The sequence below is a fragment of the Balearica regulorum genome, chromosome 2, assembly GCF_011004875.1.
Source record: "Balearica regulorum gibbericeps isolate bBalReg1 chromosome 2, bBalReg1.pri, whole genome shotgun sequence".
NCBI classification, from domain to species: domain Eukaryota; kingdom Metazoa; phylum Chordata; class Aves; order Gruiformes; family Gruidae; genus Balearica; species Balearica regulorum.
In genome coordinates, this window is record NC_046185.1 from 134845952 (window position 1) to 134865214 (window position 19263).

General features: G+C 39.5%; 1 protein-coding gene across 4 annotated transcripts in view; it reads right to left on the bottom strand.

Moving 5' to 3' along the window:
- The window catches only part of HDAC9 (histone deacetylase 9), a 484789-nt gene that overhangs the window by 140000 nt on the left and 325526 nt on the right, over window positions 1–19263 (bottom strand). For all 4 annotated transcript variants that reach the window (XM_075746058.1, XM_075746055.1, XM_075746057.1 and 1 more), the window contains 2 exons: window positions 8987–9164; window positions 2121–2254 (listed from right to left, as the gene is read on the bottom strand). In XM_075746058.1, the coding sequence (XP_075602173.1) occupies window positions 2121–2254; window positions 8987–9164 (312 nt within the window). The remainder of the gene's footprint in view (window positions 1–2120; window positions 2255–8986; window positions 9165–19263) is intronic.

Below are 19263 nucleotides of genomic sequence, written 5' to 3' on the forward strand. Positions count from 1 at the left end.
CACGGCTACTGCGGAGGATTTCCTAAGTGGCTGTGGCAGGTTGCTGTTCCTAAGCTGCCCTTCAGGCTTGGTGCATGAGGCAGTGCATGTGGCAAAAGCTGACCAGCGATCTGCCCACTCCTTCTGACAGAAACCGTGGGAAATTATATTGAGAAATTATATTAAGAAATACTGATGTCCATGAGGGGGCATTCAGAAGTCAGTAAAAGAGCCAGTGCAGTTGCCTGTGGTGCTTTGACTCCACATCCTCAGTGTAGTATATTCCAGAATGCAGCTTAATGGTGGCCTATTATTTCTTGAATAATGCAATAACCACTCCTTTAGGGACACGAGTCATATATTCAGCTGAATGACTTTTCTAAGGAATCAGAGCACCAATTAAGTGAATCACCGCAGCCTTCCTTATTTTGAAAAGTGAGCAGATTTAAGGACGTGTTTGATGTCAAGCAAATGCTACAGAATTCAGTGAAGAAAAGGACAGATTGCATCATCAAATATAATCCTGTCTTTAGCTACATAAGAAGATCAAGATAAATACCAGATCTATGCACCAGTTTCCCAATGAGGTTCCTCAAAGTCTTATCATCAGAGTTTACATTTTGACAGCTGATTTCACATTCCAGCCATTTGACTTGAAGTGACTTATTTCCTCTCTGCCCACTCACTGGATATTGCAAGACCTAATAGGTTATATTTCAGTTTTTGAAATTGCAGAATTGTAAGGGGAAAATTTAAGTCTTCCAGGAAACTATTGGGCTGCATGTACCTCAGACTAACCACTTTTCCTATTTACACCTTTTGCAGACCTACACAATTTACTGTTCAGCAATATCTGTTTATTACTGAAGAAAGCAATAAATAGTAGCGCATTCCGTTTTACTTTCTCTCTTTTTTCTCTTTTCTATATAATGCAGGTCCTCAGTCAGGAAGGTAACTAGGCCTTATGTTAGTAAAGCAGTTGGCTACATGTTTAACTTACTCCTTGAGTAGGTGATCCCACCAGTGAAACCACTCATGTGATATGTGGCCTTAAGGGCCTTGCTGAAAGAAAGTCTTGAAGATGAAAGCTAAAAACAAGAATTAGCCTGTTAGAGTGCTGCCATCTAGTTAGATGAGTGTATACTACAAATCCATTTCTAGTGCTTGCAATATCTCACTGCCCAGTACGCTAGGCTACCTGCAGAAAATCTTCGTGAACACTCATGAATAGCTAATCAAAGGGACCTACTGTACCAGGTCCTTTGGGTTTGTAAAAGCATAAGTATATAAAGAAAAATAATTAAGGAAAACAGAGCATAAGAGCCCTGGCAGTTTTGGGATCCTGCAAAACATAAGTAAATTTGTGTTGAACTTTGTTAACTTGTGCTGCGATGCAGTAAGCACTCTCAATTGCCACAGGCTTCTGCAGAAGTTGACAGTGCTGCATGACTCATAGGAAGCAGTGAATGGTAGGTAAAGGCTGTTTTTTGGTAACCCAAGCCATATATGAACCTCAGAGCCCATATTTGATTTAAGCATGGTGTTTTAATATGCAATTTTGTGAGGGAAAGCAAAGCAGAAGGAATTTCCACGTTTGCTCTGATACTGTCTAGAAGATTGCTCTTGAATGTCTCGAGTTTTGACTTGGTACACATTGTATACCTGGCAAATGAAAATGCTATAAACACAGACTTCAGAGTCTGAAATAAGACACGATACAATGTGCTTATGGACTGATATAAACTACATTTAAAAAAAAAAAAAAAAAAAAAGCAGTGTCCTGTGCTACTACAAAAGTAAAGTCCTTGGCTGCTTGAAAAAGTTAAGAACTGCTGTTGAAAGGACTGCACTTGCCATTTGACTGCTGCTTGTCTACCTTCCTATATCAAGGTAAGGAACACAGTCCTGCCCAGATTTTGTGTTCTGATGAATGTGGATAAATTACTTTCATTGTGTAAATTCTTTGTTTTCCTATTGGGAAATGTGCTTTCCTAAAATGCATTATTTTAACATTGTCAGTTAAGTCCAAATAATTCCTAAGACAAATTAGTCTCTTATTACAAAAGTAAGACAGATTTAGGATTTAATAAATTTGCCATTTACTTTAAGAAGTCACGTATCTGGTCTTTATTTTTTATTACCTCGCACTTGTTTAGCAACCCAGTTTCTTGCAGCCTTGACCAGATGCTTTGGATCCTTCCAGCATGTTCAGGGTGATTAGCATAGTTGCCACACATGCACTGGTGCTTCAGCATCAGACTGTCATACACAACACCTTCAGCACAAAGACAGCACAATAAGAAACAGTAAGTGAAAAATTTGCAAGTTATATTCTTGCATGCCATGCACACTATAGCACAACTGGGTCTTATTTGTCAGTAAGAGCAAGATGAAAATTCTGGATCTTAATTCCCCTTTACTCTGGGAGAATTTGAATTTTGAGTTAAAAGGTACATCTTGTGCTACTGACAAAGTAAAAATGAATTCTAAAGAAATTATACTAATAAGCACAATTAACTGTAAAGAAGAAAGGAGATAAAGTGGTGTCTTGTCAAAGCTTTTATGGCTAGAAAAAAATCAGTCCTATTATTGAATCACTTATTTTCTCTTTCTCTAGTGGGTAAGGTCAGCTAAGGCTATTAATCAAGCTATATATGACAAGAAAAGGCTATATATTGATAGCAGTGTAAGGAAAATAATTCAGAAAAACCTTTTAAAATAAATTTTGAAATGACAATGCCACTCTGTATTTGTACTGCTTAACTAATACTATATTAATTCCAGATCTCAAAGAATATCAGATGAAAATTTCAGAGATTGTAGCAGTGGCAGCCAGAGTCCTTTTTCATTAAAATGAAAAGTTCCACCCACTACTCAATTAGGACCAAATCCTGTTGTTAGACTGCAATGCAAGGTTCCTTTTGAATTTTCTACACTCATTTATCCAAGGACAGAACAACTTTATACAGAACAGCTATCAATATCACATTGCTTTGTAGCTGTGCATTGGGAGCAAAAGAGAAATTTTAGCAAGTAGGCTTGAGCTAAACTCAGTTTTTAAAGCTTTCAAGCCAAGTCTGAAACACTGAAAAAAGATATTATTTATTTACTTGTTGTTTGCATTGCCCTTCAGAAATTTCTGGAACAAAAAATATTTTCCTTACCCCGTGAATCATTTTCATTTGTGAAACATTTGGATTTTTCTTCCCCTTACAGTTGAAAGGGACTCAAATTAACAATTTCTCAAGCTGCAAAACTTGACATTCAAAACCTCTTTCTTATGTGCCTCCACTACTGGGGATGCCAACACAGTTCTGGGAAAATTGTGTTAGCCTGCTACTGAAAAGTCAGCCAGTGAAGAAAAGACAAAATTAAAGTCCAGATTCAACAACATGCTCAATACTGCCCTTATTCAGCAAAATTCTTGAATGGATATTGAACTTTATTAAAGTGTTTAAAAACTCTAGTGAATAAGAGTCTCTATACATTGTGGGCAATGCAAAGTTAAGGTTCTGAGATAATTCAGTTAGAAGTCAGCCAGAAATTATGCTGCTCTAGAAATATTTATGCTGCCATATTTCTTAGCTCATGCACTTTAGAACTGATCCTTTGGGATCTTGCTATTTAAGCCGAAATGATAATAGAACAATCATGTTTAGCATAAGGAGAATGCAACAATAATACTTATGTGCAGCATGACTAAGTTTATACTAAATTATTAGCTAACAAACAAAATAGTTCATTAGCAATAAATTCTTGTATTTACTTTATTGGTTTGTTTTCTTTTAAAGAAGAAAAAAGAAACAGTGAAAATCTGGAGCTAATAAACTAATGTAGCTTAAAATCTTTGCTGGCGTTGTCAAAGCAGTTAATAATTTCCTTTCTCTGCAGTTATTTGCACTGCACTGTTTATAAGCTTTGCTGCTCTATCATCAGGTCTTATAAGTTATTTGAAATACCAAGTTTGCACGGAAATAAGTGCATGCTCACATACTTTGCTTTCCTTTTCTTGGCACCCAAAGTTTTAACTTCTACAGTCTGTTGCATACCCAGACTGTACAGTTTGCCAGTGTTCGTTACACCATTAGATAACAAAACTTTCCCTCCCGTCCCCCTGCCCAACAGAGATGGTGTTTAGATGCTAAAAGTACATGCATCAGGACTTTCAGAAACTTTTAGGTGGAGTAGGCAGCTATATCCAATGGATTTGAATGGAAACACTTGTTAAATGTTAACAAAAGTAGCTGAAAGTTGAAAGTGTCTCCTGCCTGCCATTCTTCCAATGACTGTTATATTTTATCAATGCTCCCTGCAGGGTTAGGTTTGCACAGTCCAAACTGCAGTTAGTAGAAATAATAGATATATCTTTTACTATGTTATTATTATACAGAATCAAGATGTTACGTCATAATGACACTTTCTGATGACCTATATCAGGGTTGCAACTAAACAATGGTTTTGAAGTGAAATGCTGAAACTGTGTATTCAGGATGCCTCCTCTAGTTGACATAAACATCCTTTTCTTAGTGCACTAGTATTTTTCCCAAAATAGAATATAACTAAAAATGTAATTTCATTGTACGTGAATGATATTGTCGGAATCACAAATCAGTTTAATCGGGTCAGGTCAGTACTGCATGCAGAAACATCTACTCCAAAGTTTTAAATAGTAAGATATTCACACCAATTAGTGTAAAATTTATTCCTAGCAGAATTAATTGACTTAAGAAAAGACTGAAATATACATTTTAATTTATTGCAAACACCTAAATTGATTTAGGATGTGCAAGTAATTCAGATGTATGGCTGCTGGTCATACAGCACATGTGCTTGGTACAATACCACAATGCAGCAGTAGAGCTTACTGCTAAAAATAGCCTGTAGGATTTCCCTAACAGGATTCAGCCAATAATCTCCCCACCCCCACAAAAAAGAGAGAGAGACAACTGTTTTCAATTGCAGACTGCTGTGAAATATTAATAAAATATGGTTATTCTGTCTCTGCAGAACAAATGCCTACAGCCAGATTCTGCTCTCAGATTCCTTGTGTAAATCTGACCAGTTCCACTGAGACTGGTGGATTTATTCTGGATTTACACCAATATTAGTGAGGTCAGAATGTGGCCCTGATGACAGACTGGAATGGTGGCACCACTGAACCGTATAATGACAGAGGACACAGGACAAAAGAAACTGAATTTGCATTAAGTCAGAAAAAACAAGCTCTTCCTGGTGGGAACTCCCTAACACTCATTCTTTTCAAAAATACTTTATTTGGGTCAACTTCTTTTAAAAATATTTTAAACAGAGGGGAGAGCAAGAGACCTAAAAATTGTTGACTAACAGCTTGCTTTGAGGAAGGTGAAAGTCCTGAAGAACAACAGTACCAGTAAGAAAACCCAAGGGAAGAATATCTAATAAATTATTCAGAAGAAAAAATCTGAACTAAAAACCATCAAATATTCTGTAAGGCATCTAAATGAACATCAGGTAGATTTTATATTTTTTCCATCTTCAAGTCATTATCTTGGGCATATACTGCGTATATATTGCATAGCGCTCTCATAACCATCACCATTCTGATTCCCTTCAGATATTTGGCTAAAAGCATTTTCTTTCATGACTCATAAAAATACAGGATCATTTTGATTCGTGTGTAATGTTCTGCCACAACAGTTTTCCTTCTACCTTTTTTTATCTTCCAAGAATATATTGTCTTTAATAGGAAAAAAAGCCCCCCCAAACCCCAAACAAAAACCAAACAGTAAGACATAATTCAAGGCAGGGAGCTGTTTTTACATTAATTTGTAAGGCCTGAATTTGACCTCACTTCAAGCTGTACTAGAATTTTCTCCTTTTTCACCCACCCATTCCTTCCTTCCATGCATTTAAAAATGGTACTATTGCACCTGCTGTGGACAACGGCTGGTTGCATCTCATGCTCTCTTAAGGGAGCAAATCATACAACCACAGGATAGCTCAGGTCCAAAGGGAGCTCCAGAGGTCTCTAGTCCAACCCTCTGCACAGAGCAGGTCAGCACTGTGATCAGACCAGGTTGCTGAGGGCTTTCATCCCAAAGGATTTTGGAAAGGCTGTATAAGAATAGATAAAAGTTGGGTCTAGCTTGCTTTTTTTGCACTGACCAATGAATAAATGCTAGGGCACCACCCAGACCCAGGAAATACTATGCACAATAAAGCCATTCTATGACATACTATGAGTTAATAACACACATATCTATCTAGCTATTCACAGAAACTGTATTAGAACTGTTGACGTTGCAAAGTCTCTGTTCAGTGTCACTCCAAAGGTGTCAATCTCATAATACGGAAAATAGCTCTATTTTCAATGTATTCAGAAACTACAGTGACAAAGTTATCCATGTAAGTCTGTAAGCCTGGAGACATCATAAGAGGCATGAGCTGCAGGTTGAGGGAGGTGATTCTGCCCCTCTACTCTACTCTCATGAGACTCCACCTGGAGCGCTGCACCCAGCAATGTGGCCCCCAGCAGAAGAAGGACATGGACCTGTTGGAGCAAGTCCAGAGAAGGGCCACAAAGATGATCAGAGGGCTGGAGCACCTCTTCTGTGAAGACAGGCTGAGAGAGTTGAGCTTGTTCAGCCTGGAGAAGAGAAGGTTCTGGGGAGACCTTATAGCAGCCTTCTAGTACCTAAAGGGGGCCTGCAGGAAAGCTGGAGAGGGACTGGTTACAAGGACATGTAGTGATAGAACAAAGGGGAATGGCTTTAAGATGAAAGAAGGTAGATTTAGATTAGATATAAGGAAGAAATTCTTTACTGTGCGGGTGGTGAGGCACAGGAACAGGTTGTCCAGAGAAGCTGTGGATGCCCCATCCCTGGAAGTGTTCATGGCCAGGTTGGATGGGGCTTTGGGCAACCTGGTCTAGTAGAGGGTGTCCCTGTCCATGGCAGGGGGGTTGGAACTAGATGATCTTTGAGGTCCCTTCCAACCCAAACCATTCTATGATTCTATATCAGGGAAATGAATTTCTTCAAGCAGAAAGGAAAGGCTTCAGTGTGACTGCAGACGTGCATGCTCTGACTCAACAAAAGAAGAAACAAGAATTCAAGAAAAATATGTTCAGATTTGGAGAAAGGAGTTCAGTGAATAATTGAGAGTCTCAGTTGGAATAAGATGCATTTTCTTCTCTCTTTCTTTCTCTGTTTCCACTGCTGTAGTTCATGTACTAAAGGGGTAAGGTTAACTGTCTGTCTGATCTTAATACACCCTGACTCTGCATATGCACTGTCTGCATTTCCATTGCAGAACCCATCAGGCTTCTTTGTGTCAGATCTTGAGCCTGTCATGCCTGGTATGTCCCATTTCCTGATACCGTCTCCGTTCAGTGTTTGTACTACATCATTTCGTTCCTTCTCTTATTCTTCCATCTCAACTTCACATTTTATTTCTTAATCAGTTCTACTGATGCCACAAATCCCCATATAAATATATATATATGTATGTGTATATATATTTATCTATACACACACCCTTGACCCTAATCCCCCTTCTGGGGACTTGTAAAGGGAGGTGTCAGTAAACCTTAGCAATCACACCAAAACAGCAGCCTTTATATTTGCAACTCAATTCAACCTTTGTAGTGGAACTGCAGACTTTTGAACAGGACATCGAAGCTACAGCCAGTGAACTCATTTTTGGTGTGCTCTGTGAGTCTTTTAGAATGAGTTTACAATGTTTTGGGGACTCTGTGAACCACAACTAGAAAAACAGTGGCCTGGTTTAATAATTCTGTCTATACACAGCTGGTCTTTTTGCAGAAATTCATGGAAAGTGAATTACCATGTTTCTTTCTGTACAATCCAAACGTTTGTTACACAACAAGTGAAATTCCTGAATTGACAATGTATTTACAGAAGAAGAAATTATGTCTTTCATCTTTGAATGTCATCTTACATCCATTTACCTACTTAATGGCAGTGCTTTAAGGACATCTCTTTTTCTTCTGCACTTTTTTTCTTTAAAATAATAACATTTTGCTTTCCAAGTTCACATTCTAATTGGAGAGACAGGAAAGAATGCACATCAGATATAGTGCCCATTAAGGACTCCATCCTACATTAATCCATAGCCATAGCCGAAAGAGCTGTAAGCGTTCAGGGTATGGCACGTTCTGCCAACTGATGTGAAGGAATTAATACTACTGGCAGAAATCTGAATAAACAGTATCTCCAAGTATTCATTTCCCCTTCCTTGTGCACAGATTAAGTGAATCTTCACTTCTAACCATGCTGTAATGTTACACTGAGATTCAGGGTCTTAAAAAGATGGAACCTCTTGCAAGGTTAAATTACCCAAAATAAGAAATGGGGTTTCTGTGGTCATTTTTCTTCCTTTCACTGAAGATTTTGGAGGTTCAAATCACTCTGCTTTAGACAGCCCAGGAGATGCTCCCTGAGTGACTGGACTTCCCAGGGCTTGACCATAAAACCATCCTCTGTAGAGAATTCTGCTGACAGACACCAAAGTTGTAGCCAGCATCACCTTCTAGTTGTGGCTACAGCTTTGCTCTTTCTGTAGGGAAAGCAACCTCATAGCATAGACTGACTTGTCAAATGATGACATTGAGAACTATATAGCAGCTTTCCTACTTACTGGTGGTCTTTCTTCAACTTTTTGGTGGTCTCTTTACAAAACAGGCAACAAGAACATGGAAAAAAGAACCAGAGGATAGGGAAATGAAAGAAAAAGCTATAAATGACTTAAAGGCACCAAAAATGCACCTGTTGCTATATTGCCAGAGCCAGTCAATGATAATAATTTATGGCTGTGTGAATATTAACCCTGTGATTTATCAGCTGCACTGGTTGACTTGATGCCAGTACAGCATCATAAAACCAAGGAACAGTAAGGCTAAAACTGAATACATTGCTGCAGGAGGTATTCGAGGCATTTAAATCTGTTGATCCTACATGAACAAACGCATTTTCCCTGCCTATTAAAACCAGTCTTTAGGGAATCCTACCAGTCGTGTAGACATGCTGGCTGGGTTGGTCCATGGCTGGGTGAGGTAATGCGGAATCAGCGGGGGAAGACGGGGTCCTGGACACCGGCCGATGTTTATCTAATCCCGCCATGCCAACTGTAGCCATCTGAGCCTGGTAGATTTGCAACTGGTGGACACGCCGATGCGCCGGGAACTCCTGTTTCCAAGAAAACAGCACAGTAGAAAGAAATGTGAGACAGGATCAAGTAAGACACTGAGGGAAACATGTCAACAAATTAAGTTCATTAGGTCAGGGCTGTAATAAACAGTGTGGAGAAAAACCCCCAACAACTTGCACCTAAGACCTAGTCAATAAATCCATTCAACAGATGTTTTCACACTGTCAGTGTGGGCTGCCGACTTTGCTGGAGAGTAGGTGATGGCAGGCAACCTGTCAGCTCTCCCTGACAGAGGAAAAGATGGCTTCACATGCAGTGGCTTATAAAAGACAAAGATTTTTCTAATATATTGAATATGTAATATGAGGTTAGAATATGCACTTTATGACCTTACAGAAATAAAAATAAAATCTTCCTACAGCACTGAAAGTGAAAAGCAGTGTCCTTACTGCTCAGTACCAAATTCACTGAGCAACTGTGAGTCAAGTTTCTACAGAGGACTCAGTTCCCAGACCTCTCTGGAAAACAGGAACAATTTGCACATAGGTTTTCAGAAATAATTTAGAAATTCAGGAATTGTTACATGAGATCCCACTTAGGGACCATCTTTTTTTGTCATAACTGCTGCCAGCTGTAGTCAGTGCCAAACACTTCAGTGAAAGGCAGGCAGGTGTGAAAAAATTGAGACAGAGCAGAAAGGCAGATTTCATCCTCTGTTTTGTTTGTCAACAGATGGTGACTTTTGCTGACATGAAAAAGGGTGAAATCCTGCTGGAATCAGTAGAAACCTTGATATTCACTCACTCCTTGGAGTAGGATTGCTTCCCAAGGCTTTTTCTTTCTTTTTTTTCTTTTTTTGTGCATATAGAACTTGAATCTCAACAGAAAGAGAATGCAAGAGAGAGATTTCCAAACAACTTGCAGTACAAATTTGGTTGACGTTCATATTTCCATGTCAGAACTACAGAGTCTTGTTTTTCCTCATCTAGGCTCAGTATATATATATATATACAAGTGGGTGCATATAAATATATATATATGGTATATATGAGAGGGTTTTTTTTCAACCCAATAGCAATTAGTGGTGCTGTTGTTTGGGACAGGAGCTCAGAGGCCTGGCCTGGCCAAAGAGGTATTGGTGGGAGCTCAGAGAGGTGAAGCAGAGTTCAGGCTGTGGAGGAGGGCAGGTGGGGGTACCCAGGAGTACCCCAGCCCCTCACACACTGCAGAATGAATCCACAGCTCGTGGGAAGTGAGAATGTCTACCCTGCGTGTAAAAAAAAGAGGCCTTTAAGAAAATGAGTGCTCATCAATAACAATGCTTTAAAAGGCAGCCTCAAAACCCACATTAATATCTGGGGTCACCACTTCAGTGAAAAGACATAAGGTCATGGGAAGGGTAAATCACCTGGGAGCTTGTCATAAGTGACTAAATAAAGAAAGAAAATATGAGTAAGCAAAAAGAGGTTTTACAAGAAATGTCTTGGTTTGGGGTCATTGAATCATTTCCCTTTCTTTAAATATAGTCCCCAACTTTTCCTATTGCTTTTTTAATGTATGGTGACAGGATGGTGTTATACATTCCAGGAAATATCTGGAGGTATCTGAACAGGTCTACGCATCCCCTTTCTTTATGATCATAACATAACTTTTCAGTAATTCTTTCCTGAAATGCCTAAATGTTTTGTGTTTAATTGATTTCACTAATGATTTTAATTGTGAGAAATTTTCAGGCGGGATATTTTTTATGCTCCTAGACACACACGTCTTGTCTAACCTTTGTTGGGGGTGCGTGTGATTGGAGAGGAGAAACGAAGAAGTGTTGAATATTTTCCCTGTGGAGAACAGAAGTAGATCAGTTCCTTGGCGAGGATTTCACATTCGCTTTCCTCAATCCTGGCATAGTGCTCATAAGAGAAGGCATAGGAGGTATTTTGCTGTCTGTGGCATGATTGCTCCCTGCATCCTAGAGTCAAGTGATGACAGCAGCACTGTCTCTCTGATGCTACTGTATTCACCATCATCTACCTACTCTTCCAAAGCATGAGAAGAAGCTGAGCAGTTTGGAAGAAGCCAGATATCTACCTGCAGAAGCCCTTCTTCACACAGAGGTTTACTGTCATACATGAAATCAGCATAATAGTTGTTATTTCTGCTACTCTCCTCAACCTCATAGGTTGCATTCTTTGCATTAATTAATAGCTGGTATCTGTGTAGTTCTTTGATCAAAGGGATTTTTGATATTATCTTTCAGCATTCACATTAATAATAATTCATTAATTGAGTTCACTTTTCTGATAATTAGGAGAGTACAGAAGACAAAAGGATTTGTTCTCTGTTGGAATGCTCTTCAAGCTAGTAAGAATGTAGCAGTGTATTCTGGCAGTCTACATTAAACAGTATTATTTAAATATACTTCTGAAAGAAATCTTGGAAATTCAGCTATCAGTGAGGGGTAATTCATACTGTGCACAAATGTCTCTGTTTGGACTTTCCTCAGCGCCAGTAAACACTAAGCTCTGAGCCTTTAGAGCTGCCTCGTCTGCCTTTCTCTCACTTTCAGAACTGAACTTCACTTGTGCAATGCCTGCACAAACTTTTTCAGTGAACCTGTAAGTTTGCCATTCAACCAATATCTAAAATCTAATCTATCCAGGTCTCTGACCTGAAAAAGTCTATTTGATTGGGTTTTGGGTTGTTTGGGGGTTTTTTATGATGTCTCGAAGAAAAAAAACAACAAAGCCTGGAACACTACAAAATGTAGATAACTCAGGCAGACGTTCCTACCTTTGCTTATAAAAAGATTAGGTGTTTGTGTCTATGTGAGCAATATAAATAACGCTATTTTTCAGGCATATGAACAAATCAAGGTAATTTTTTTAATGCTAATCAACCTGTCTGAACATCAGCTAAGAGCCAGACAGCCATACATTTCAGCAATTTGTCAAAGACCAAGAAGAGAGCCTGTTCTTGCTCTCCTGTATTTTCCTGCTAAAGTGTGTTTTGTTTATATCATTCTTCCCTCCCCAAATGAAACCAGACACATACCTAGAATTTGCCACATGTTTATCAGCATAATGAGTCCAGGGAAGGAGAAGAAATTTCTGGATGGTTGGATGGAAAGCTGCATGACACCTGCTTTAATTTCTGAGGTCACGGAAAATTGTTTGCCTGTGAAAACCCTTTAAAATTTGTTAAAAGTGCAGTAGTTTGTCTCACAATGCTTATACTGAGGCATGCTTACATCCTCTGGTGACTTCCAGATCCTTTAACTGTAATTTTAAAAACTGTAGGCATCAGCAGATTTTGGACTTGTTTAGGGTTTAGCCAAAGTTTTAGGCTAACTTCCTGATTAGGTTTCATTTTACAGGCAGCAGGCACTCATGAAATACATACATTTTTTTCCAGCCACCTACATATTTATGCTGTGAGCATCTGAGATACTCTGTGTTGCACAGACAAGTGGATTAATGCAATGAGTAACGTGGATAATCAACACACTTATCTGGCTCCCCAAATGCCCACCTGGCCTCTGGAAGGGATTAAAGCAACACAATGAATTCATCTTCAGGTTTTATGTGTTACAGTGCTGCGAACACATGTCCATCTCTCCAGCAATATGACAAAAGCAGTATTTGCACATCTGCAGGGTTAGTGATTTGTGTGAATATATTTGGAGCATTTCTTAGGTAACCTGAGCCCTGCCTGCCCGGCATGAAGCCTGCAAGTTCCAGGTGCCTGAGATTAGTTCATTAGTAGAGGCAAGCAATTAGGGCCTCTGCTGAGCAAGTAGAGGGCTATTCATTGTCTTCCCCAGAAACCAGCTTAGGCCCTCAGTAATTATTTTGAGGAGGATTTTTAGAATCAGTATCTAAAGAGAAGATGACCCTTTTAGAGGCATGGGAGGTAAATATTTGTTATTCTCCTAGTATTACTGTAAAGTTTGTTGTTTGGGAGGAGCTGGAGTTAATTTGGGTTGGTGTGAATGCTACTTTCATGTAGATGTGTGATTTGTACATTTTGGTGCTTGATGTTTTGTATATTCTGATGATTTTAATGAGAAATACTTCCTTACTTTTGCTGGCTGTGAGAACTGGTGACCCACAAGTGTATTCAGTTGGATTGTTAGATGGTCTATGTTGGATGATAAAACATAGGTGAATTGTCTAATGAATTAATGCACCCTCAAGCTGTTATGTTTTATGCAGAGGAAAAATATGTGGGATTCGCTCATAAAAACTTTTCTTGCCTCTGAATGGTATGCTTTTTAATTTAGTTGGATGGATATGTTTATATTTAGTTTAATCACAGCTAAATAAATCCTAAGATTTGTATGTCTGTACTATAATCCTGAGCGTGTATAGGCATATGCACATCTCTCTTCAGTGTTTATGCTTTGGCTTTATTTCGTTGTGGTAGAAAACATTTTTTCTCTTAAGAAATTCAAAACTTGCTGTTCCTAATAGTGAGATTACTGCATATAGTCTCTCATATATTTGTGGCTAGGTTTATAGCCCTGCTCTGTTGCTGTGCCTCTACTGTAGTCTGCTGAAGTATGAAATGTGTGCTAATGTCTATTAAGTGTTCAAAAATCATTCATGTATCGCCCATCCTCCCCCAAAGACCTTCAGTACTCCTAACTTTACAAGGTTTTTCCTCTCAAAGCATTTTTTTAGCAGTCTGTTTGCTAGTTAATTTTTTCCTATAATTTCCACATTGTTTTCTGAAAATTACCCAAAGGACCAATTATTACTGAAGAGGAAAAATGCATATGTGCTGCAGGAAGTTTTGCCCTAAGTGAGGATGAAAACAAAACCTGCCCAGCAGGAAGATCTGCTGTCTTCCAAGTACTTCCTCCAGCTCCTTCCCCTGAAAAGCATTTCTGACAGCTGCTCTGCTGCCTTGTCTCATCCTGTGGCTCCTGTTGGAGGCCCTACTCCTTGGCCTCTTCCAGACCCCTATTAGCAACATAGGAATGGAGTAATTTCAGGTCCTGTCACTTGTCTTCCCCACCACCTTCCCTGACTTTCTCCCCTCCCAGTGCCGTTGTAGCTGAATGCATCCAAGGGGTGTCCGGGCCAGCCAGTGGCTGCATCCAGCAAAACAGCCTCTACTTGCAGCAAACAAAGCTTGGTCCTTCTTTAAAGTGTCCATGATGGCAGCCTTTGCCCAAACCAAAACTGCATCATCCCAAATCTGATTCACTCAGAAATCTTGGGCACCCAGAAACTTCTCATACACACTAGTTAACAGTGCTTCAGAAATCATGGACCTCATGAAAATATTAATGGGATTGACCTTGGTTATCCCTAGAAAAGGTTTTCCCCAGTGACAGGGGGAAAAAAAAAAAAAAGACAACAGACCGCAATGAATTCTTAAACAAGGAGTCTTGAGACAAAAAGAGCTGTAGGTAAGCAGAAGTCATAGAACTTTTGACCTAGGAGTTTTGTGAACTACTGCTTTGCCTGCTTTCCTCCGAAAAAAACCCATAACTAGTTGCCCTTAGGAAATGAGCAAAAATAGGTTATGAGATCTTCTGAAAATATCTGTGTGCACAAATGTAAAAGTGCAGGAATGACTTATCTCTGTCAATCTATCCAACCTAAAATAGAAATTAGTCTGAGGTATCCCTGAAAATGAATATGTTGAGAGGTCTTCTTCTAAACTGCACTGTCACTTCGAGAAAACACATGACCAAGAAACCCTACCAGTGCTATTTTTTACAAAACCACATGTAAAGCCACAAACTTCCATGGTCGTTGCTTTCAACACACTGGAAAAAAATCAGTATCACCATCTGAAGTATAGTCAGCCACAAATTCAGAATCAGCATTTTTATGAAAAGTAAATAAATAGCAAGTATGGATACAGACACATAGAGTGAATAGGTACAAATGGGTTTAGATCAAGCAAAAGCACAGGCAGGAAAAAAAACCAGGACAACTAACCTTGAGGCACCTGGGTATATTTGGCCACGTATTATCAGAATGTTTATAGAATTTGGTTTTTTCTTACTGTAATCCAAGGAACACAGTGTTGACTAGAAAATGGGTAAACAGAAATGAAGTCTTATTAGCTGAGTGTCAGGTGGAGATACAGAATAGTGGGATGAAAGCTGTACCCCAAAACTGCCTAGAGTCCTAGGCAGAGAAGACCTGCCTCGAGCAGCTGGTTGCTGCATACAGCAAAACAACCCCGTGCCCTCCCTTTGCAGTCTGAAGGACTGTGGTCAGGCTTAATCCAGCTACTGCCAAGATAGGGTTTAGTATTTGGGGTGGCCCTACTGCAGTGACTGCCCACGGCATGGTCACCACCCTGAACAAGCTTTGTTTTCTCACTCTTTTCCTGGAGCAGCAAAGCTGCTACTGCAGAGGTCTCTTCCTCTCTCCTGCCACCCCTCCCTTCTGGGGCAGGAGCACCTTTGGGATGGCAAAACATGATATTAAAATGACAACGGTTTTGTCAAGTGGGCCAAGGAATAGAGGAAGAGCGAAGACTACTAATGGGGTGACAAGAGTGTGCTCCTTCGTCAAGTCATGTAGGAGAAGATGCATTCCCTGCCTTGGGTTACGTGACCAAACATGGGGGTCAGGGCTGGGGTGACGGCCATTTTCTCTGGTTGTAGGATGTAACAGCAGGGCCAGGACCCTACCTTTTATCCTTACTGTTGCACTGGGAGGTAGGTGGGTTTCAAAGGGATAGATGGTAAAAGCTACCTCCCTTTGATGGGGAGTTTCCAAAAATGTGAAGCATCTAAACGTGAGCTATCCTGGTCTGATGTTGGTGAGGAATCAATATGGACACATGGATTGAGTTTTCAGCTACCTTTGTGAAGAAATATGAGCCAAGCAGTCACTAAGTTGAAGCCTGGGGTGATTAAGAAGAAAGGAGAACGGGAAATGGTGTCTGGGAGTCACAGTGAGGAGGACCCTAAAGACAGAGCACTTTCTACTGGAGGGAAATTCCAGGAGTCCAGCTGAGCTGCTGGTTTCACTCCCGGTTCCCGCTCCTGCGAGACCTGCCTTCTCTGCTCCTGACATTGGCAGGTACTCGACTTCTGTCACTTCTGCTGAAGTGCTGACTCTGCGGTGTGTGCAGCACGCATCCAAAGAAAATGCAGCACCTTCTCAGAAACTTGCACTCCCAGCTGAACCTTTTCCTCACTTTCTGACTCTCCCAGAGATTTTATATATGTATAAATAATTGGAGGTACAGTGAAGGGGGGAAAAAGGGACCATCTGAACATCTTGTGTGTTGTTTTGCTTTTAAAAAGTCTTTAGAGGATTCTTGTTACTTTATTACTTTTACTAGAAATACCACAAGACTTTCCTGAAGTCATTTGGTGCTTTCCAAAAAAAGAATAGAGAAGTGCAGAAATGAAACCAATGGGAAAATACAGTTGTTCACATGTCTTGCCCTAACTTTCAGTATTAACAAGTATTTGTTTCTTTTACTTTGATGTGAAGAATAAATAAGCTTTATCATAGCATTTAATGGTTACAAACACCTAATCCTAGCAGCTTTCCGGCAGTCATTCAGTTAAAATGTTAGTTGGCCAAAACTAATCAATAAAAAAATCACCTGTTTCATTGTGCCAGGAAATATCACCCAACTCTTTTCAAGTGTATTGGTGAATCAGTTCGGTGTTACTTTATGCAGACCTTTTCAACCACTTCCATTTTTCTTAACAGACTTGTATGATTTCTTTTAAGTGAAGAATCATTAGTTTGGCCTTCGTGCAGAGAAATAATAGCCTCCAGGCTAAATTCAGAGCAGCCCTGCTGAAGATCTGTGTTTTCTGCATACTTCAACAGATTCTGCTTTGGTTTTATAGGCAACTCTGCTGACCTTGGGATTTATTGCAGAGTCAATGGAAATTTCTTTAGCCTGACACATAAAGAAAATATTTGGAAAACCTTGATCTCCATTATGGAGTCCACACACACTAACGCATTGGTGTCTAAGCACAGAAGCCCTCTGCGGATGCCTTCTCTCTTGTATGGAGGTACGTCAGGTCAGAACAGGGACCATCCATGGACCTTATGGTCAGCAAGTGTAAGGGCAAATGTAAGGTGTTTTACCAACTCTGTTCTCTCTCCATAGATCACTGTATCTAATGCACAAACTCCAACAGGTGCGTGTATTGCCATTGCCCACACCAGAGCTCTTCTGTACAAACCACCCATTTCTGCTGCTGCCTCTGTGACAGCAGCATTGTAACCTGATGGATACCACATTCCAGTCCTTTGCTGGAGGACTTCTGCCCTTCTGAAGATTTCAGATATACTACCAAATCTCACATCTTACTTCAGTGTGGTTAAAATGTCAACGGACTTCCTTTCTCCATCATATATGTAGTAAATTATACAGTTTCTTGAAAAAATACATATGTACACGCACCCGCTTGCAAATATGACAAAGTATTTAAAAATATTTTTATCTCTCCAGTGCTCAGCTCTTCACTTCTTTGATTTTGGCACACGGAGTAGTGATAGTGAAAAGGCGATATAATTTGAGATGCTAAAAAAATACAGGATTTGAATATAGGAAGGATGCTTTGGATGGGGAATAAAAGATAAACTATCACAAAATAAATCTTTTCAGATCTGTTCTATATACACCTATAAAGTATTCTATATATTTGCAGAATGCTCTATATATTTATAGAATAAATATATTTCTGCAACAAACAAGTGGAATTTGTACTTTTAAAAAATTATTATTATTTGGAATAAGATCAAATTATTTGTAATTTGAACTGAACACATAAAGTTTACTTTTAAAGATTTCTGGAAACCAGGGACTTTCCTGCTATATGCTCCTCAGCATAGGGTTTGCTGCTTTTTACAAGTGAGAGAACTGCCAGAATGGGCAAACTGAAAATGAGGTGGAAAACCCTTATGCTTGCTGATCTAGGAATAACTAGAGGGTTAAAAAGAACCATGGAAAATAGTATGTGGTAGCATAGCACTAATTGCATAATGCAGACTGCAAAATAAATTCTCCCAATATCTCATTCCTTGAGCAAATCTTGGCCCTTAAAATGCAAAGTTCAGTTCAGAAAAGACCATAATGCATGTTACATTTCATGGGAAGGGTGAGTGTATTTATTTGAACTTGAATTCACTTCATCACAATGTACTTCAAATGTCCCCTCTAAAAAAGTATTTTATAGGATAGGCCGCTGTCATAAGGAGGGGAAGACTGGATGAGACTAAAAGGTAGAAGAGAGAGGGAGCAATATTATGAAATCTGAACAACTGAATATCAAGCTGCAACCTCTTCCCTTCTCACCGTCTCTTCTTTATGATAATACTCTGCATTTTCTTTCTGGTTTTAAAATTTGAAAGCTGTTTTGCTCGTATGTTCAACTATCTTCCAGTCCTTTCTTGCCTTTACTCTTTTTCCAACAAAAGCTCAGTCTTCCATGTATTCATATCTTCAGAAACCTCAAATATCATAAGATGTTACAACAAATACAAGAAATAGAAACAGTAAGAAAAAGCACAAAGAACACGAACTGGGGAGGAGAAGTGGGGGCAATAAGAATGCTTGTCCCAGTGTAGAGCTTCGGGAAGATGGTTCATTGATTTGATCATACTACATAAGGATCTTATCACTACATTAGCTGACATGATATTTTTCTCTAGATAGATGAGATCTCTATCCAAAGTATACAGGAGTAACTTGCATAAAAAGAAGTCTGAATGCTTAATAGACCAAAGGACACAAAATTAGAGACCAAACCCTAGTCTATATTCGTCTGGGCTCTGTTACTCTTTCCTATGAACCATTTCCTTCCTGAAACAAGAGAAACCACAACCATCATAGGTATAGTGATTAAAATTTTCAAAAATACCTAAATATGGAACAAAAATCACTAGCCACATTAGAAAATGGCTAATTTTTCAGAGGAGGCTGCTTAGTACTCAGAATTGCTCTGTCTTTGTTTTAAAGGCTGGCTTAAGATAGCGGTGTCTCAATTTGTGTATTGAGGAAGGCAGCCCTGGAGATCAGCTCTGTTGCCGGTGTGGTCCCTTAAAGCACCTCCCTGAGCATAGCCCAGTGACACCCTGGGAGGGCATCCACGTGCTGGAGATTGTCTTGGAGTCAGTGGCTGAGCAGGAAGACCACAAG